The sequence below is a fragment of the Camponotus floridanus genome, unplaced genomic scaffold, assembly GCF_003227725.1.
Source record: "Camponotus floridanus strain SB8 unplaced genomic scaffold, Cflo_v7.5 scaffold28, whole genome shotgun sequence".
NCBI lineage: Eukaryota > Metazoa > Arthropoda > Insecta > Hymenoptera > Formicidae > Camponotus > Camponotus floridanus.
This window is the reverse complement of record NW_020229414.1, coordinates 721,174-736,636: the sequence shown is the minus strand read 5'-3', so window position 1 is coordinate 736,636 and position 15,463 is coordinate 721,174. Positions and strand designations below refer to the sequence as shown.

Sequence of the window (15,463 nt, the reverse complement as noted above, 5' to 3'; positions counted from 1 at the left end):
ATTGAATTAAACCGTACCAGCGGTAGCTGACTCCGACATTTGGAGGCCGTTTATTATCTCCGCTTGATATATCGCGATACTTTATTGCCGACACACGACGAATATTTCACGGTCCCGTAATAGGATATCTCTTGGAAACCGCTACGGACCGAACGAGGTATTACGGTATACGCGGTGCATGAAAGTTTGCTCCAGATGCCCCGAAATTTAAGATCAATTTCCGATTAACAAGACTTCGCAAATCTTATTTTTTTCCAATTAACATAATTTCATTAAATTCTAAAATATTCATCTTTCGCGGAGGCTAACATTTTCCGATGAAAAACACGTAATAAATCGTACAAATCAGCAATTTGTAATCGCAATCAGCGAAATTTGCGAGCGTACACGATTATCAATAGCAATTATTCAATCGCGTTATTCATTCGATTTCGCGGTTTACGCGCGATTTGCATCACGGATGAGTAACTGCTGAGAAGGAAAAAAAAAGAAAAAAAAACTTCTGCTGTTATGAAATTTTCCTTTGCAAGTCCAACAACGGCTGCGCATATTTTGAATGCGATAGTTGCCGCATTCCGAGCCGCGGTTCGGTAAGGTTTCAGGAATGTACCCGCTCGATTCAGGACAATCGGGCAGGAATGCGAGAACCGTCGGCGTCGTCTCGGTTCCGGATAGTCGGCAGAGAAACGAGAAGGTGGGTACGCGTACGTGTGGAATCTTCCTCCCTCCCCCTCACCCCTCTCTCTCTCTCTCTTCGCTGACAGTGAGTCATCCACGAGACTCGTGTCGCGCGACAGCCTTAACTCTCGAGTGCATCGTACTCGATAGACTATCGATACATCTCCCGTCATTTCTAGGGATGATCTTGTCAACAAGCATATACGCACAATGTGCTTGAAAAATGTCGCGATTTCTTTAACGACAAAATTAATAATAAATATTAATAATAAATATTTCATTTTAATAATAAATAATAATAAATAATAAATAATTATTATTAAAATTATTAAATTATTAAATTAATAAAAATTATAATATATTTAGATATTATTATATATAATAAATTAATAATTAATAAATTTCGGAGTTGAGTTTTTTCTCAGGGAAAATGTCACATGATTTGACAAGCCTAATATTTTTTTCTCCATTAAAAAGTGACGACAATAATGGAAGAGATACAATAGGGGAGGTGTGATTGAAATTTATATAAAGATCGGCGTTAAAAAAAAAATGACTCGAGCATATCTAATCATTACCTTCTTCGCGGAGCGAAGTTTCCTGTCATCGGCGATCAACGTGTCATTTCGCGGAAGATTCATTCTCTCGTCGTCGCTATCGCTCTCTTCTTCCTTCCGCTTCCTCGGCGATGGCGTCAGGCACGTCATCGCGTCTAGGATGTCGCGGATGATCTTTTTCGACATCGCGCTCGATTAATTCGCGAGCAGTTGCTCCCCCGGTGGTCATAACCGAACTGAGCGGGAATCGGGCAACGAATGGAACAATAGCAGAATCGCGAGAGAACGTGCACCGACATGTCCCAGCTCCTCTCGCAGAGGGGGAGATGAGCTAGGTCTGTGCGCAACGAAAATATATGCCTGCATCTCGACCTCCTCGGCATCGTAACGCTAATCTCGATTCGGTAATCGAACCGATAACTCGAGCCTGTCGTCGGTTTATCGCTCGCAGGTACGTGTCACGTCATTCAATATCGACGTTTCGACGTATCTATGATGTATGATACGCAATTGCATATTTATTTTTAATTATTCATAATGTATATTAAATTTATATTAAATATATATGCATAATGTATCTTGAAATAATTAAAAATTATTTTTGCTCGTGTGTATATCTGTAAATATCTGCGCAATTAAATATATCGATAAATCGCCATCAAGGACGAGCGATATAGTGGTATTGCCGGGAAACAATGGACTTATAATTTTTGATGTATGATACGTATTTGCATATTTATTTATTTTTAATTATTCATAATGTATATTAAATTTATATTAAATATATATGCACAATGTATCTTGAAATAATTAAAAATTATTTTTGTTCGTGTGTATATCTATAAATATCTACGCAATTAAATATATCGATAAATCGCCATCAAGGACGAGCGATATAGTGGTATTGCCGGGAAACAATGGACTTATAAATTTTTAAAGTTGCAAGCTTGTCTAAGAAAGAATAACTTTGCAATCGATAAAAATGATCGCAACTGGCTCGTGTGAAAAAACTTTGATTGAGATGCAGAGAAAAAGAAAGCACGCATATACATATCAAATTAATCGAGACAAAATAGTTTCATGCTATCAAATATCTTTCATCGGTTCGTAAGCTTGGACGAGTTTATAGCTAATTACTTATCGCGCTTTTATTGCTGCGGCTGCGCGATCTTGTTTGCAGATTGAGTTACATACTCCCTCGCTTTCGCCTCTCAAAGGGTCCCATTTACGCTTTCAGCCACGACGAAAGAGCAAAGTAAGAGCTGTCGGGACGTGACACATCTGCAAAACTGCAGTAGTTTATAGGCGCAATCGTTTCGACACAACGGCGCAAAAAGCGAATGATTAGCGACGCCAGCGGGAGACATAATCCGAGCCCAGCTGATTCCGTTCATGTGTGTTCAGTTGTGTGTAAACTTGATCCAGCTCATCGTGTTCGTCTACTTTTTCAATGATCGTTCAAACTCACATTTAAGACGGCTTTCCTTTCACGAAAGCTTGCTCCGTTGGATAATTACCAGTTATTCCCATGGGGTAGCTTTGATTAATTGCTATCTTGCGTGCAATTAATGTCCGATGCATCAACATACTTTGTATCCCCTGATAAATAAGACGAGGTTTCGATTAAGAATAATTGTCGATAGAAAAAGATTTTATGGCGCATAAACACACATTTCCAATTCCAGCGGTAAATTTTTACTCACTTGAGATATAATTATTTCACGAAAATAAAATTAAGTCTGGCAAAATAAAATTTATGTGCATAAAATATATCACATGTAGCGATACATTTTTGCGCAAACATATTATTTATGTAGTTATTAAAAAAAATAAAAGCATGTAAGATTGGAGAAATTAAAGATCAGAGTAAATAAAAAATGGAGAATTGCTTCATAAATTGTTTTTGCTTCAATAACAGAAAATTAATTTCAAGATTGAATGTATCTTCTCGATAATATGCGAAAGTTTGAAAATGCTGTCTCTATTTCCGATCGCGATCGCGTAAAAAAATATAAGTGGGAATTCAAAGGCTCGTATACATGTGACGTAAATAAATTTTCGTGAAAGAATTTGTGAGAAATATTTCGCACTGAAAAAAAAATCTGGTTGTATTAATTAGAATTCTAGTAGATTCAACTAGTATGTCTGTTGGAAAATGGACGAACCAGAATTCTTGTAGGAATTACCAGATGAATCTGATTAATTTCTTCCTGTTAAATTTTCCAAATTTTCTGATTAATAATACTAAACTCGCCAGCACCAAGTCGTCTAAAATTTTTTCCATCTAATCTCAAAAGTCTGTTTAATATTCTGAATTCCAACAAGATTATTGGATAAATTCAATCCAGATTATTGAATAAATTATTTTAAGTTCAGTTTGTTAGAAATTAAACTGATAAACAGTGATGCAAGAAGAGGATGCAGCTCAAACAAACACAATCAGAGAGCTAGCGTCCTTTTTCTGGCACTACTGCTCGTAAGAGAAAAAAAATATACTATGGATTTAAAGTTAATACTAGTTCTTTAGATACATTTTATGGCAAATGTTGAATACGAGTTAAGTTAAGAAGCAAGCAAAGAAATTAATGTAACAAGAAATTTTATAGATCCAACCAGAAAATAATTAAATCCTTATAGTAAAATCTATTAAACGTTCTAGCTATAAAAAATCGAGTCTTATCATGATAACTAGAAATTCTTGTTTGATTTAACCAAAATGCCATATACGTCTTGTTGGTACAATCAAACGATTTTTCTCAGTGCGAGGAAACTATTCTACTGGCTGAAGAGTCGCGCCATTGCATTGGAATGCATTTCCGATATGAAAGAAACTCGCGAGGGAGAGACTCAACGTTGTACGTTCTATTTAGCCACACTATGTGTTACACTTTCTACCCTCAAAATGAATATATATCGGAACGTAAAGGAGGCAGAGGGGAGAAACAAAATGTTGCATTCCGAGAAAGTGCAACAAGCTAAAAAGACCTCTCCTTTCTTCCTTAAAGGAGCGCCGCACAGATTTCCGGATCTTGAATCGGAATTGAATTCGTTTATCTCGGACAAGTGTCGTTCCACGGAGCAAACAAGAGCTCCGTTATTTCGAATCATTATACCCCGTAAAATCGCCCATCGTTTTTACATGTCATCGCGAAAGACGTCGCGCAAAACGCACCACCGAGAGATCGTTAACGTTCTTATTCTAGTGCAGCTGTAATCCATTTGCGGAATCGGCCATTACGACTCGAGCGAATCTCAGACGATCCGGCCGCGAAACACGTAACCGCGAAGCACATTAGCACAGGCGAGTCTTGGAGGGATAATAATCATCAGTAACTGGATGATTTGCATCAGGGCTCAAGGTAGGCAACCGCGCCGCTGATTATGTCTCGTAAGAGGAATCCTTGAAAGAATCCCGAGAGTCCAGATTTCTGCTGTAAACTCTATCGAGACTAGCGTCTTAATTGCAGTTATACTCGAAGAATGATTGTGCTATGATACTCATTTTTAAAAAATAATCATCGTCTTGATATATCTGTTATCTTAAGATGATATACTTGCAATGGATAAACAAGATAATTATGGATTAAACAAGATATTTATAGATTAATTAACTGTATTATTTTTCAAGTGTTTTATGTATCAATAAATGCCTACATTTTAATATAAAATAACATATACCGAGTGTATCTTAGTAAGTGCGAAAAATTTTAGGAGATGATTTTTTATCGAGAATTAAGGAGGATTTTTTTCATATAAACATATACTCCTATATCTCTTACACTCCTCCAAAAATAGGGGTAAAAATTAAGCTTTTATTATAATTTTGTTTTTGTTCCAATTTTCCCAACATTTACTCTAATTTTATTTTTATTTTAAAATTTAACTTCTCGTAATTCGAAACTTATGCTATTTAGCATCATACTGTGCACGATAACGTATTTTATTTTTTTCTTGAAAATTACTAATTAAAAAAAATAAAAGAAATAGAAAAGTTTCTAAATAAATCAAACTTTTTAATACATATTTTTAGATGATCATATTCTGGCTCATTAAAGTTCTAACAAAAAATTAAATAGAGATTGCCAGTTTCCCTTATGACAATACGGGAGGCTGAAAAAAATATTAATAAATAATCTTTTTCTAGTAGAAAATATCCACCTAATTTCATTTCTTTAACTTGTTCTAAATTTGAGAAAAAAATAAAAATCTAATTTTTACCCCCATTTTTGGAGGAGTGTAACTCCAGGGAGAGATATAGGAGTATATGTTTATATGAAAAGCCCCCCTTAATTTTCAACAAAGAATCATCTAAAATTTTTCGCACTTATTAAAAAACACCCGGTATATTGGAATTGGAACAATAATGAATAATATCTCTCGAGTAAACGCAGTTATCAATGGCAATTTTAAATATTAGTAGATCAAACGGAAACTACAACTATTTTTACAGGAATATCGCGCAAAAGTTTCGATAAAATCAATCGATTTTCCTCGCACAGGAGTGCTATTTATTTAAGGGGCGATAAAAGCGTGAGTAAATAAAAATCTTTCGTACTGCGATTTCATGAAAGAGAGATAAAATATTATCGATTTCTACGAAACTGCTTCTATTTAATAATGTTTTCATTATACGTTTATTAAACGATGTTTATCGGAAATTTCTATTTTAGATATTAAAAAGTAAAAATAAAAAAATTTATATAGAATTTATATAGAACAACACAGTTATTTTATAACTCATATAATACTTTACAACTCGTATAATATTATATCACGGTGACAAAATGTATTTTATTACCCGTAAAAAATATATTCCGCAACTTAGAAAATAACAAGCTCGTATTAATTCCTTCGTAAGACACAATTATTCCTTCACGTTCTTAACTTTCTTCTCAAGAACGGTATGCGCTTTCTTGAAATATCACCTGTCTTTTACGCGCGATTCGACTATAAGATAAAGCCACGCGCAAAAGTTGCCATGCACCACATTACGCATTAAATACTTAATTCGTGCTTCTTGAAAAGCGCTTTCTCACAACGTAGTCATTCTGATAATAATAACCTGTGCGGAATGTCGCTGCGGAATTATAATCATGGTAGATTCTTGCGCGGTTAATTACCAGTTGCGTTCTTCGTGCACAGGTGCGTATGGGGACAATGAGGTCGTCGACTCGATGCCATCGTTGTTGCATAACGAGCCTTTTTGCGTAACCCCCGTGACCCGTGCAAACCCGGGGATGTCAGCCCCTCCGGAAAGTGCCTTCAGATCAAGAACGAGGGACTGGGACACGATATAATTTTAATTGTTGATTTAATTACGGTAAGCACATATTTCACTACTAAATTGCTTTAACGCCATAACGCTCAGCTTGGCCATAATAATTAAATACCTACATGCGTTATTTTATTGTTCGCTCTTCCTTTCACATCGTGAGATAATACGGGGTGTCTCGCAAACTCGCGTGGAATTTCCGATGTACGTGTGCGTACGTTTTATCGCGTCTGACTTATTTCAATTATCTTCAAGCGGAAGTTTTACGTAACCGGATGCGTGTTTCACTTTGGAATTCTTAAAGGAGCTGGAATTTTCTTTCGAGCTTGGACACGTTTCCGAGGGATCTTTATGAAAGATGCTTCATGTTAAAAATCGCTCGTGTTACTTGACCTAAAATAAGACCTCGCGATAACGTTAATGGAATTTCAAAAGCCTTCCATCGGTAAGGATAAGTGAGAAGTGTTATGAAATTATATATGCTAGTGATATGCGTTTCAATGGAATGTAAATGCGTGAATGAACAAATCGCGAGTGTCTTTTTTAATTCAACCTGCGCACAATTTAAACGCATTAAACGTTACATAAAGCTATTTTTTTCGCAAACAATCATCATTACAAACTTTCACTAGCGATAACGTTAAAAGCATTTAAAGAGGAAATGAATTAATTGTCTTCAAAACAATACGTGTAAGTAATGATGATTTTACACAACTCGCGAATGAATAATTGAATTTAAACGTGATTGAGAGTCTTCTATAAAAGTTAAAATATGTCTCATTTATTTTTAAATAATGTTCTCATTCTATATAATTTATAACGCTTGTTTTCCGATAAGACATAAATATGTCAAAATTGATATTTTACTTCCGCTTACTTCCTCTTTTATTTCTCCGGTGCAAAATTGTTCAAAAATTTGCAGAAGGCAGCCTATCATTCGTGACGTAACATGCAAACGTTTCACATTCATCAGCATTTAATCGGCGCAAATTTATGACAGCCTACGAAAAAAATTCGCGAAAAGATTGCGAAAGAAAAAAAGAGAAAGAAGGAGATTTGTGGTAAAATAGAACTATACAGTGTTTAAAAAGAGAGAAGAAGAGTGAGGGTGAGAAAGAAGCAGAAAGAACACACATTTTTCTCTTTCATATCGTCTCCGTTTTGTTCGCGAAATCGCGCTGTGCTTTATAACCATGTTTTTGAATGCATCTTTAAAGTAATTTAATAAATATTTTGACTTCCATGAGATTTATATATGTATTTAAAATACAAAATGAAGATGAATAATCAAATGGAATCGTCAGAATGTCGCTTGTTCCATTTGCCCATGTCAGGAGACACCATTACAACGTTATGACGTTTGCTCGATTACTAAAGATAAGACCAGACCAGATGAAAGATAGAGCATCTCGGAACCAGTCTATTACTCTCTAGCTCGGTCGTGCTCCAGTAATATCGCCGCTTATGGTTGTGCTCGCCTCTAGGTCAACTCTCTAGTCTAGTCTGATCCCTTCGTCTCGACATTATCTAATGGACAGGTCTCTGGATAACTTTTATTTCAAGGTATCCGAGTTTTCAAATTCGCGAAAATATACAAATTTTTATCAAGTATAAAAGAACAGAGTGAAAAATATAATATCTAGTGAAAAATTAAATATATGTAAATTAAAATCATCCTATCGGATTCATCAACGGATTCATTTTTCTGCATTTATCCGTACATCCATTGGTACACTGAGAAAAATCGTTTGATTGTACCAACAAGACGTATATGATTGAAGGCATTTAAATCAAACAAGAATTTCTAGTTATCATGATAAGACTCGATTTTTTTATAACTAGAACGTTTAATAAATTTTACTATAAGGATTTAATTATTTTCTGGTTGGATCTATAAAATTTTTTATAACTAGAACGTTTAATAAATTTTACTATAAGGATTTAATTATTTTCTGGTTGGATCTATAAAATTTCTTGTTACATTAATTTCTTTGCTTGCTTCTTAACTTAACTCGTATTCAACATTTACTATAAAATGTATATAAAGAACTAATATTAACATTAAATCCAAAGTATATTTTTTTTCTCTTACGAGCAGTAGTGCCAGAAAGAGGATGCTAGCTCTCTGATTGTGTGTGTTTGAGCTGCATCCTCTTCTTGCATCACTGTTTATCAGTTGAATTTCTAACAAATTGAATTTAAAATAATTTATTCAATAATCTGGATTGAATTTATCCAATAATCTTGTTGGAATTCAGAATATTAAACAGACTTTTGAAATTATATGGAAAAAATTTTAGACGACTTGGTGCTGGCGAGTTTAGTATTATTAATCAGAAAATTTGATAAATTTAACAGGAAGAAATTAATCAGATTCATCTGGTAATTCCTACAAGAATTCTGGTTCGTCCATTTTCCAACAGACATACTGGTTGAATCTACCAGAATTCTAATGCAACCAGATGTTTTTCTCAGTGTATTGAAAAATTAAATATATGTAAAATCATCCTATCGAATGTCATTTTTCCGTATTTATTCATACATGCATTGGTACAACTTGAAAAATTAATTCGATTTGTCACGAATATCGCGTCGAAAGATGATATGATTCCGGATCAATTGATAAACTATCAATTGATAAACGATTGATCCGGTTGACATCGGTCGTTCGAGTATCCGTGTCCGAGAAGCGTACCGTTACCCTCGCTTACGGGGGCCGAAATGAAATTAAGAGCAGCCATTACGGGAGATAATGACTCGGGCGGTGTAAGCCGCGCGTCTCGCCGCAGGGGCAGGCAGATTTTGTTGATGGCGAGAGGCCTTCTCTCTCCCTCGACCCATCTCGGCGTCGTTTGTCCGCGCGTTCGTGGCCAGGAACGTCCGGCGATCCCCGGTGTATACGGGATCGTTACCTGGAAACGATCAGCTTGTAACTGGACCTAACTCGCATCCGAGGGGATCGTCGAAAGAACGCGAACCCATTTTCTCCGACCCGCACCGCGATGATCCCGGGTGAAAAATTAACCGATCCCTGATGAATCGATTATCGATTTTACCGAGCGACAAGGGAGAATTTTGCTTGCTAGGTGAGCCTCGTTCAACGCGAACAGGGGAGAAGACTTAACGATTAAATACGATAATTGACAGAATTAATTAAAGGCAGAAATAGCGTACTTAACATCGAGCTGATACAATAAACGAAGCGTATAATAAACGTCACACGTTAATGCCAAGGAATACGTCTCGTTCGCCAACATTTTACGAAAATCGGTGACGCTCAATGAAAGCGGTTTCAATTAAATTGAGAGCGACAGATGCCGACAACAGCGACGTAATATTAGCATATTCATTAACGAACCCGGCCGAGCGCGGCGAGAAAGAATGAGAGCATATGTCGATCATAGCATGTGGGATATTCGCGTGTTGCCGAGCGCATATGTCCTTTTCTCTTTCTCTCTCTCGGATCATCCTTTCGATTTCATTCTGAATGGACGGTTCTTCTTTTTCTTTGTCCAAAGGGGGGTTCGAGCGAAACAAAACTGGTACGATTATTTTACGATTCTTTGAACGGTTCTTTTTATGTACACAAAGTCTATCTCATACAGTGACATCTTTCTACATAATATCGACAAAAAATTACACAAATTATACACCGAGGCTTTAAATTTAATAATTATTCAAAATTATGTGCTCGCGTTTGATAATTATTTAAAAATATATATTCAATTATTTATTTTTTTCTCTTTTCAAATTTTCTATACAACCTTGACATATTCCGGATGCTTAAGACTTAAGAAAACCGAGAATTTAATTGCAGTATATACGAAATATATAACGATACATTAATTAATATATCGAGATGTCACTTATTCGTATTTTTTGAAATAAAATCTTATAATAAATCTCAATAAAATTCAAAATCGAATATATCGAAGCTTTAAATTTAATACTTACTCAAAAATATATACACTCATTCAATTATATCTACTGTTTTCCTCTTTTATAATTTTCTATACAACCTTGACATATTTCCTATTCTTAAGAATTAAATTGCGGTGAATATATTATTACAATATATTAATCCATTATATCGATGAACGAGATGTTTTCTCGCACTCTTTGGAACAGCTGATAATAAATCTCAGTAAAATTCAAAATTTTCTATTTCACGGTGAACAAGAATCGCAAAAATACATAACGGGTGTTCGTCGTCGTAAAACGCATCGGGGGTCGGCGATGTCTCGAAGACGTCGGAACCGAAGGCGTGTTTTTGCTCGCTGACGCGACGGTGCACAGCGCACGTGTGCGTGTTTATTTCGAGTGAGGATTAAGAGACCGGTACCGTACTCTACGTGGCCTGGTGAACGGACCACCGAAGAGCCGCGACGAGTCGGCGCTATATGTTGTTTTTAACGGTCAAACTATAAATACGACCGGACCGCGTGCACACGGATAACCGCGCCGAGAGAGTCCTTGTTCGCGCCGAGAGGTCCGTGGTTATAAATCGAAACCCGAAACATTCGGCTGGCGAATGCAAATGAACGAGGAAGTCATCTGAAAGCTCACCACTCAAGTGGCTAAAAAGTTTTTCGGAATTGAAACATTTTTGTTATCATAGGACACCTGTAGATCGGTTCTAAATTAAAAATTAATTGTCTCTATTAATATTAAAAATTAATTATCTCAATTAATTTTTAATTAAATTAAAAATTGTCTCTTTATACAAGATATTAAAAAAATTGCTTGAAAATTTTCTAATTTTCCAAGTATTTTTGTTAAAAATTCCAGGTAAAAAAATATTTTAATGCTTTTTTAATTCGATTTAATGTGATGCTAAAATCAATTTTTTATTGTATATATTTTTCACTCGTGCAAAGGAAAATAAAGAGTCTCTTAAAATTTCAAGTGCGCTAGATTTGTAAATGTACTAAAAGAAATTGAATAATTTTTGTAAAATAAGCTTTTTTTGCATATGATTTTATATCTAAAAATTAAAATAATGAACATGTATTTCATATTTGGCATTTTGTTATTTAATACATATATAAATAAAGATAGATATATATTGATAATGTATTTTAAACACATAATTCCTTTGACTTACTTTTTACAATATAAGAGCAAAATGACCAGAGAGAGAATTTTTTAAAGAAATTCCCTGAGTCTTAATAAAATTCCATTAGCATTTCCTGACTTTTCCACAAAATAAATCTCTGAGAATTCCAGGCTCCCCATGTTTTTCCACCCTATTATATGCATTCTCTTTTGTTGCAAAATTTATCTAAATTGTTCAAAGTTTTGCGTATGATTAAAAACAAGTTCTCATATGTACATGAAATATTCGTGGGGCTTTTCAAGATTGAGATTCCGGCTTCGTACGACTTACAATTATAAATTTATATACCGTGAAAAACCTATGGGAGAAAAAGTACGTACTCCACCATACATTCGTGATGATTTTGCCGTGAGCAATACCTAGGATCGACGATCCAGATGTGATAATGCAAGCGCCATGCGAACGAGAGCGAGAGAAGGAGAGCGAAAGAGAAGAAAGGAAAGAGAAAAGGAAGAAAGCTAACACCCAGCGCGCGCAGCTGCATAATTGAGCGGCGGAGTCTCACGTCAGCGCATGCGATAATGCACTCGGTCCACTCACTTTGTCTTGTAATTCTAAACCCATTTGAGTCCGGGCCGAGCGATAGCGCGCAAATGTACGATCGCGTGGTTCGGTTGAGCGGCCATATGGGATACAGCCAATAGTGTCCGTATATGAATTGCGTATTTCACTCTCCTTTAGTAATAGTTATAATCTTTGCGGTGTATAAACTCGCGCTGGTAATAAGAGACTGTCCTTAAGATTAAGGGACTAAAGTCGGCGCTGCAAATGTATACATTATACATCTCTTTTTCTCTTTTATTGCGCAGATTTTGTATGCAGTTTAAATAATTTTAAGTTGGCTTGTCCTTTTTTTTATTACAAGTACGAAATTTTGTTTTAGATTTATTTTTATTCTTCTCTGTTTACATTTTTTAAGATTTTAATGAGCATTAATAATAAATTTAAGAACATTAATTTTCAATGATGATTCATAAAGTTTAATATTGTATTCGAAGTCTACTCAAATTTTGTGAAAAAATTCTCTGAAAATTTCCTAATCTTCCAAAGATATATATTTATAATATACATGTTACATTTTAAATTTACAATTTAATTAGCTTGATTATAATGTAAGAATAAAATTATCAACGAAAGAATTTTTTTTAAGAATTATCCGAGCCCTAATAAAATTCCATGAGAATTTTTCGAAATATAAAAAAAGATCTGAAAATTTCATGATCTTCTAGAAAATAAACAATCTGATATTATACTTTAGCAAAGAATTAAATTTCTTAAAAATTCTACTTTATCATTATGTATATACTCTTTTTATTACAAATATTCAATAATCTAGGACATCTCAGACTTTGAATTCTACTTCAAAATATGAAATCAAGACAAATTTATAAAATCGCTAAGAAAGAAGACGAGGGAGAAAGAGAGAGAGAGAGAGAGAGAGAGAGAGAGAGAAAGACGCTAAAAAAACAAAAAAAAGACATGTCGCCAGAAAGTCTGGGTGTCATATGTATAAAACATGTTCGCACGCAATTCGATGTTAAAACATTGTATACGATACTGGGGAACGTGCCGATTGGTTCTCCAAAGTTGACGGTCCCAACAGACGAAACAATGCACGAGTACTTCCTCGCTACTACTCGCTACCTACTTTATGCGCTTTTCTCGGAAGCGATTGGCCGGGTGCACTTTCTTCCAGCTGATGGCGACGCCGCACACGTGTGTGTCGATGGGTCCGACACGATTGTGTACGTTTCACGCGACGCTGCCTGAGACTCGTTGGCCGAGACATTTTCAGCACGTAAATCGCACGGCGACGTTTAATGTCACGCTGCCTGTAATGTCAGTATCGTGTCGAAGAAGCGAATCTTCTTATCGCGAAGGTGGCGAACCTTCAAAAGGCATAAATAAATTATAATTGATGTCGAGAGGTTAATCAAGCGACCGAAGATATTAATAAAGCTTCAAAAGTTTCACGAAGTTTGATGATGAAAATAATAACATTTGTGAAAAATAGAGAAATTTATTTTTAAGGATGCTTTGTATGTACAATCCCAGCAAAAAGTAGCTGAAAATTAATATTGACGAATATATCAACTTTTAATGTAACATATGTAAGGACATTTTGTACAATTTTCATTAAATTCTCAATATTTTGAAAATAGGTACAAAACATCCTTAACGAAATTCGAAATATTTCAGTAAAAACGCAATAAATATTAAAAAATACATCTCTGCACTAAGATCAAATTGTAAAATTCCACACAATTTCTCATACTTAAAATACACTAAAATTGGATATATTCGTCAATATTGATTTTCAACAACTTTTTGCTGAGTAATTGTACATACAAAACATCCTTAATCGAAATGATTAACTTTTGACAGAGAATTTCGCCTTGTGACATGACTAACTTCATTGAATTATATTTAATATCTTTTTAACCAGTTAGTACTTGTATAATATTATTTGACCAAGTATTTCCTCTGTATCTAAACTACACTTTTGCAAATTTTAAACAAATTCTGAATATTATTTCCATGTTTTTGTCATTTGAATCGATGTGATTATACGTTTCCCATAAGAACACTTGTTAATTCGTGCAAATTAAAATCCTTATAACTTGTGAACGCTTTAGTGAATCAATTTAAAAATTGTACCGAAGATTCTAAACATATACAAGGACATTCTGTATTTGACATTTCAGTTCTAACATAAAATTTAATATTTCAATTAGTCGTCACGAAAAAGGATTTTCTGTATTAAAAATATTCTTTAATCTTGGTCTTCTATATAGCTTAAAATAAACTAATATTTCTTTCTTCATTCTTATCAAAAATAAATAATTCTAATGAAAAGTATAGTTTCCTAATTTTTTTTTTCTTCCGATATAAGACTCCAAACATAAAATACTGGCTATCATCTATGCGTTTGAACTACGTGTGTGTCGACAACTTGACGGCCACCTCTACACGTCCACGTGCGTGCTCAAGTGCCAACAATCGCGAGCGCCGGTCGGCGAAGTTGGTGCTGCACAAACTTAGTAGGCATTCTTAACGCCGATCGATTCCTCCGCATTGCAAAGAAATACGTACGACGCATCCGAACGTTGACCCTGGACGACGCGAATCGAGAATCGCGAAGCGAAGCTCGGCGCACACGTCGTCGTCGTCGTCGTCGTGGATACGCACCGCGCGCCGGGATATCTCGTCGTACTAGTCGGTCGTTACCCCCGCTCCGCGATATATGATAATTTTTGCCGGCAGATATCCATCAAAGCCCCATACGGAGCCTTGGTTTCCTCCCCCCCTCTCCCAAGATCGAATCTTTGTCCGCGAGAAGAAAAAACGCAAGACATCCATCAGGGATGGATCTATGACATTTTTAGGGGAGGAAGAATATAAACAGTTTCTCATAAATATGAAAGAATTTAGAAGATCGAAAAAAAAGAAAATTAATTAAAAATTAATTAAAATTAGTTAAAATGGATTAATTTCTCTTATTTGATAGAAAATACATGAAACAAATATTCCAATTTTAAAATATTTTTTTAGGGACGATCTATTTGTCATCTGATATATGGTTCTTGAATTAAGAGGAAATTTCTCTGTCTCTTTCTTTAAATTGCAGGACATCGACCTTCGGTTCGAGAAGAAAAAACGTAAGACATCCATCAGAGGTGGATCTATGACATTTTTAGGGGAGGAAGAATATAAACAGTTTCTTATAAATATGAAAGAATTTAGAAGATCGAAAAAAAAGAAAATTAATTAAAAATTAATTAAAATTAGTTAAAATGGATTAATTTCTCTTATTTAATTGATAGAAAATACATGAAACAA

General features: G+C 34.9%; 1 protein-coding gene across 4 annotated transcripts in view; it reads right to left on the bottom strand.

The window, feature by feature from the left end:
* Positions 1–15,463, bottom strand: part of LOC105249840 (signal-induced proliferation-associated 1-like protein 2) — a 73,220-nt gene that overhangs the window by 26,559 nt on the left and 31,198 nt on the right. The window contains exon 1 of one of the 4 annotated variants that reach the window (XM_025409677.1): positions 1,257–1,531. The exons of 1 other annotated variant lie outside the window; for it this stretch is intronic. In XM_025409677.1, coding sequence (XP_025265462.1) covers positions 1,257–1,421 — 165 coding nt within the window. In that variant the 5' untranslated portion in view covers positions 1,422–1,531. Of the gene's footprint in view, positions 1–1,256; positions 1,532–15,463 lie in introns of those variants that run through there. 2 more of the 4 variants (XM_025409675.1, XM_025409676.1) reach the window with 2 other exon arrangements.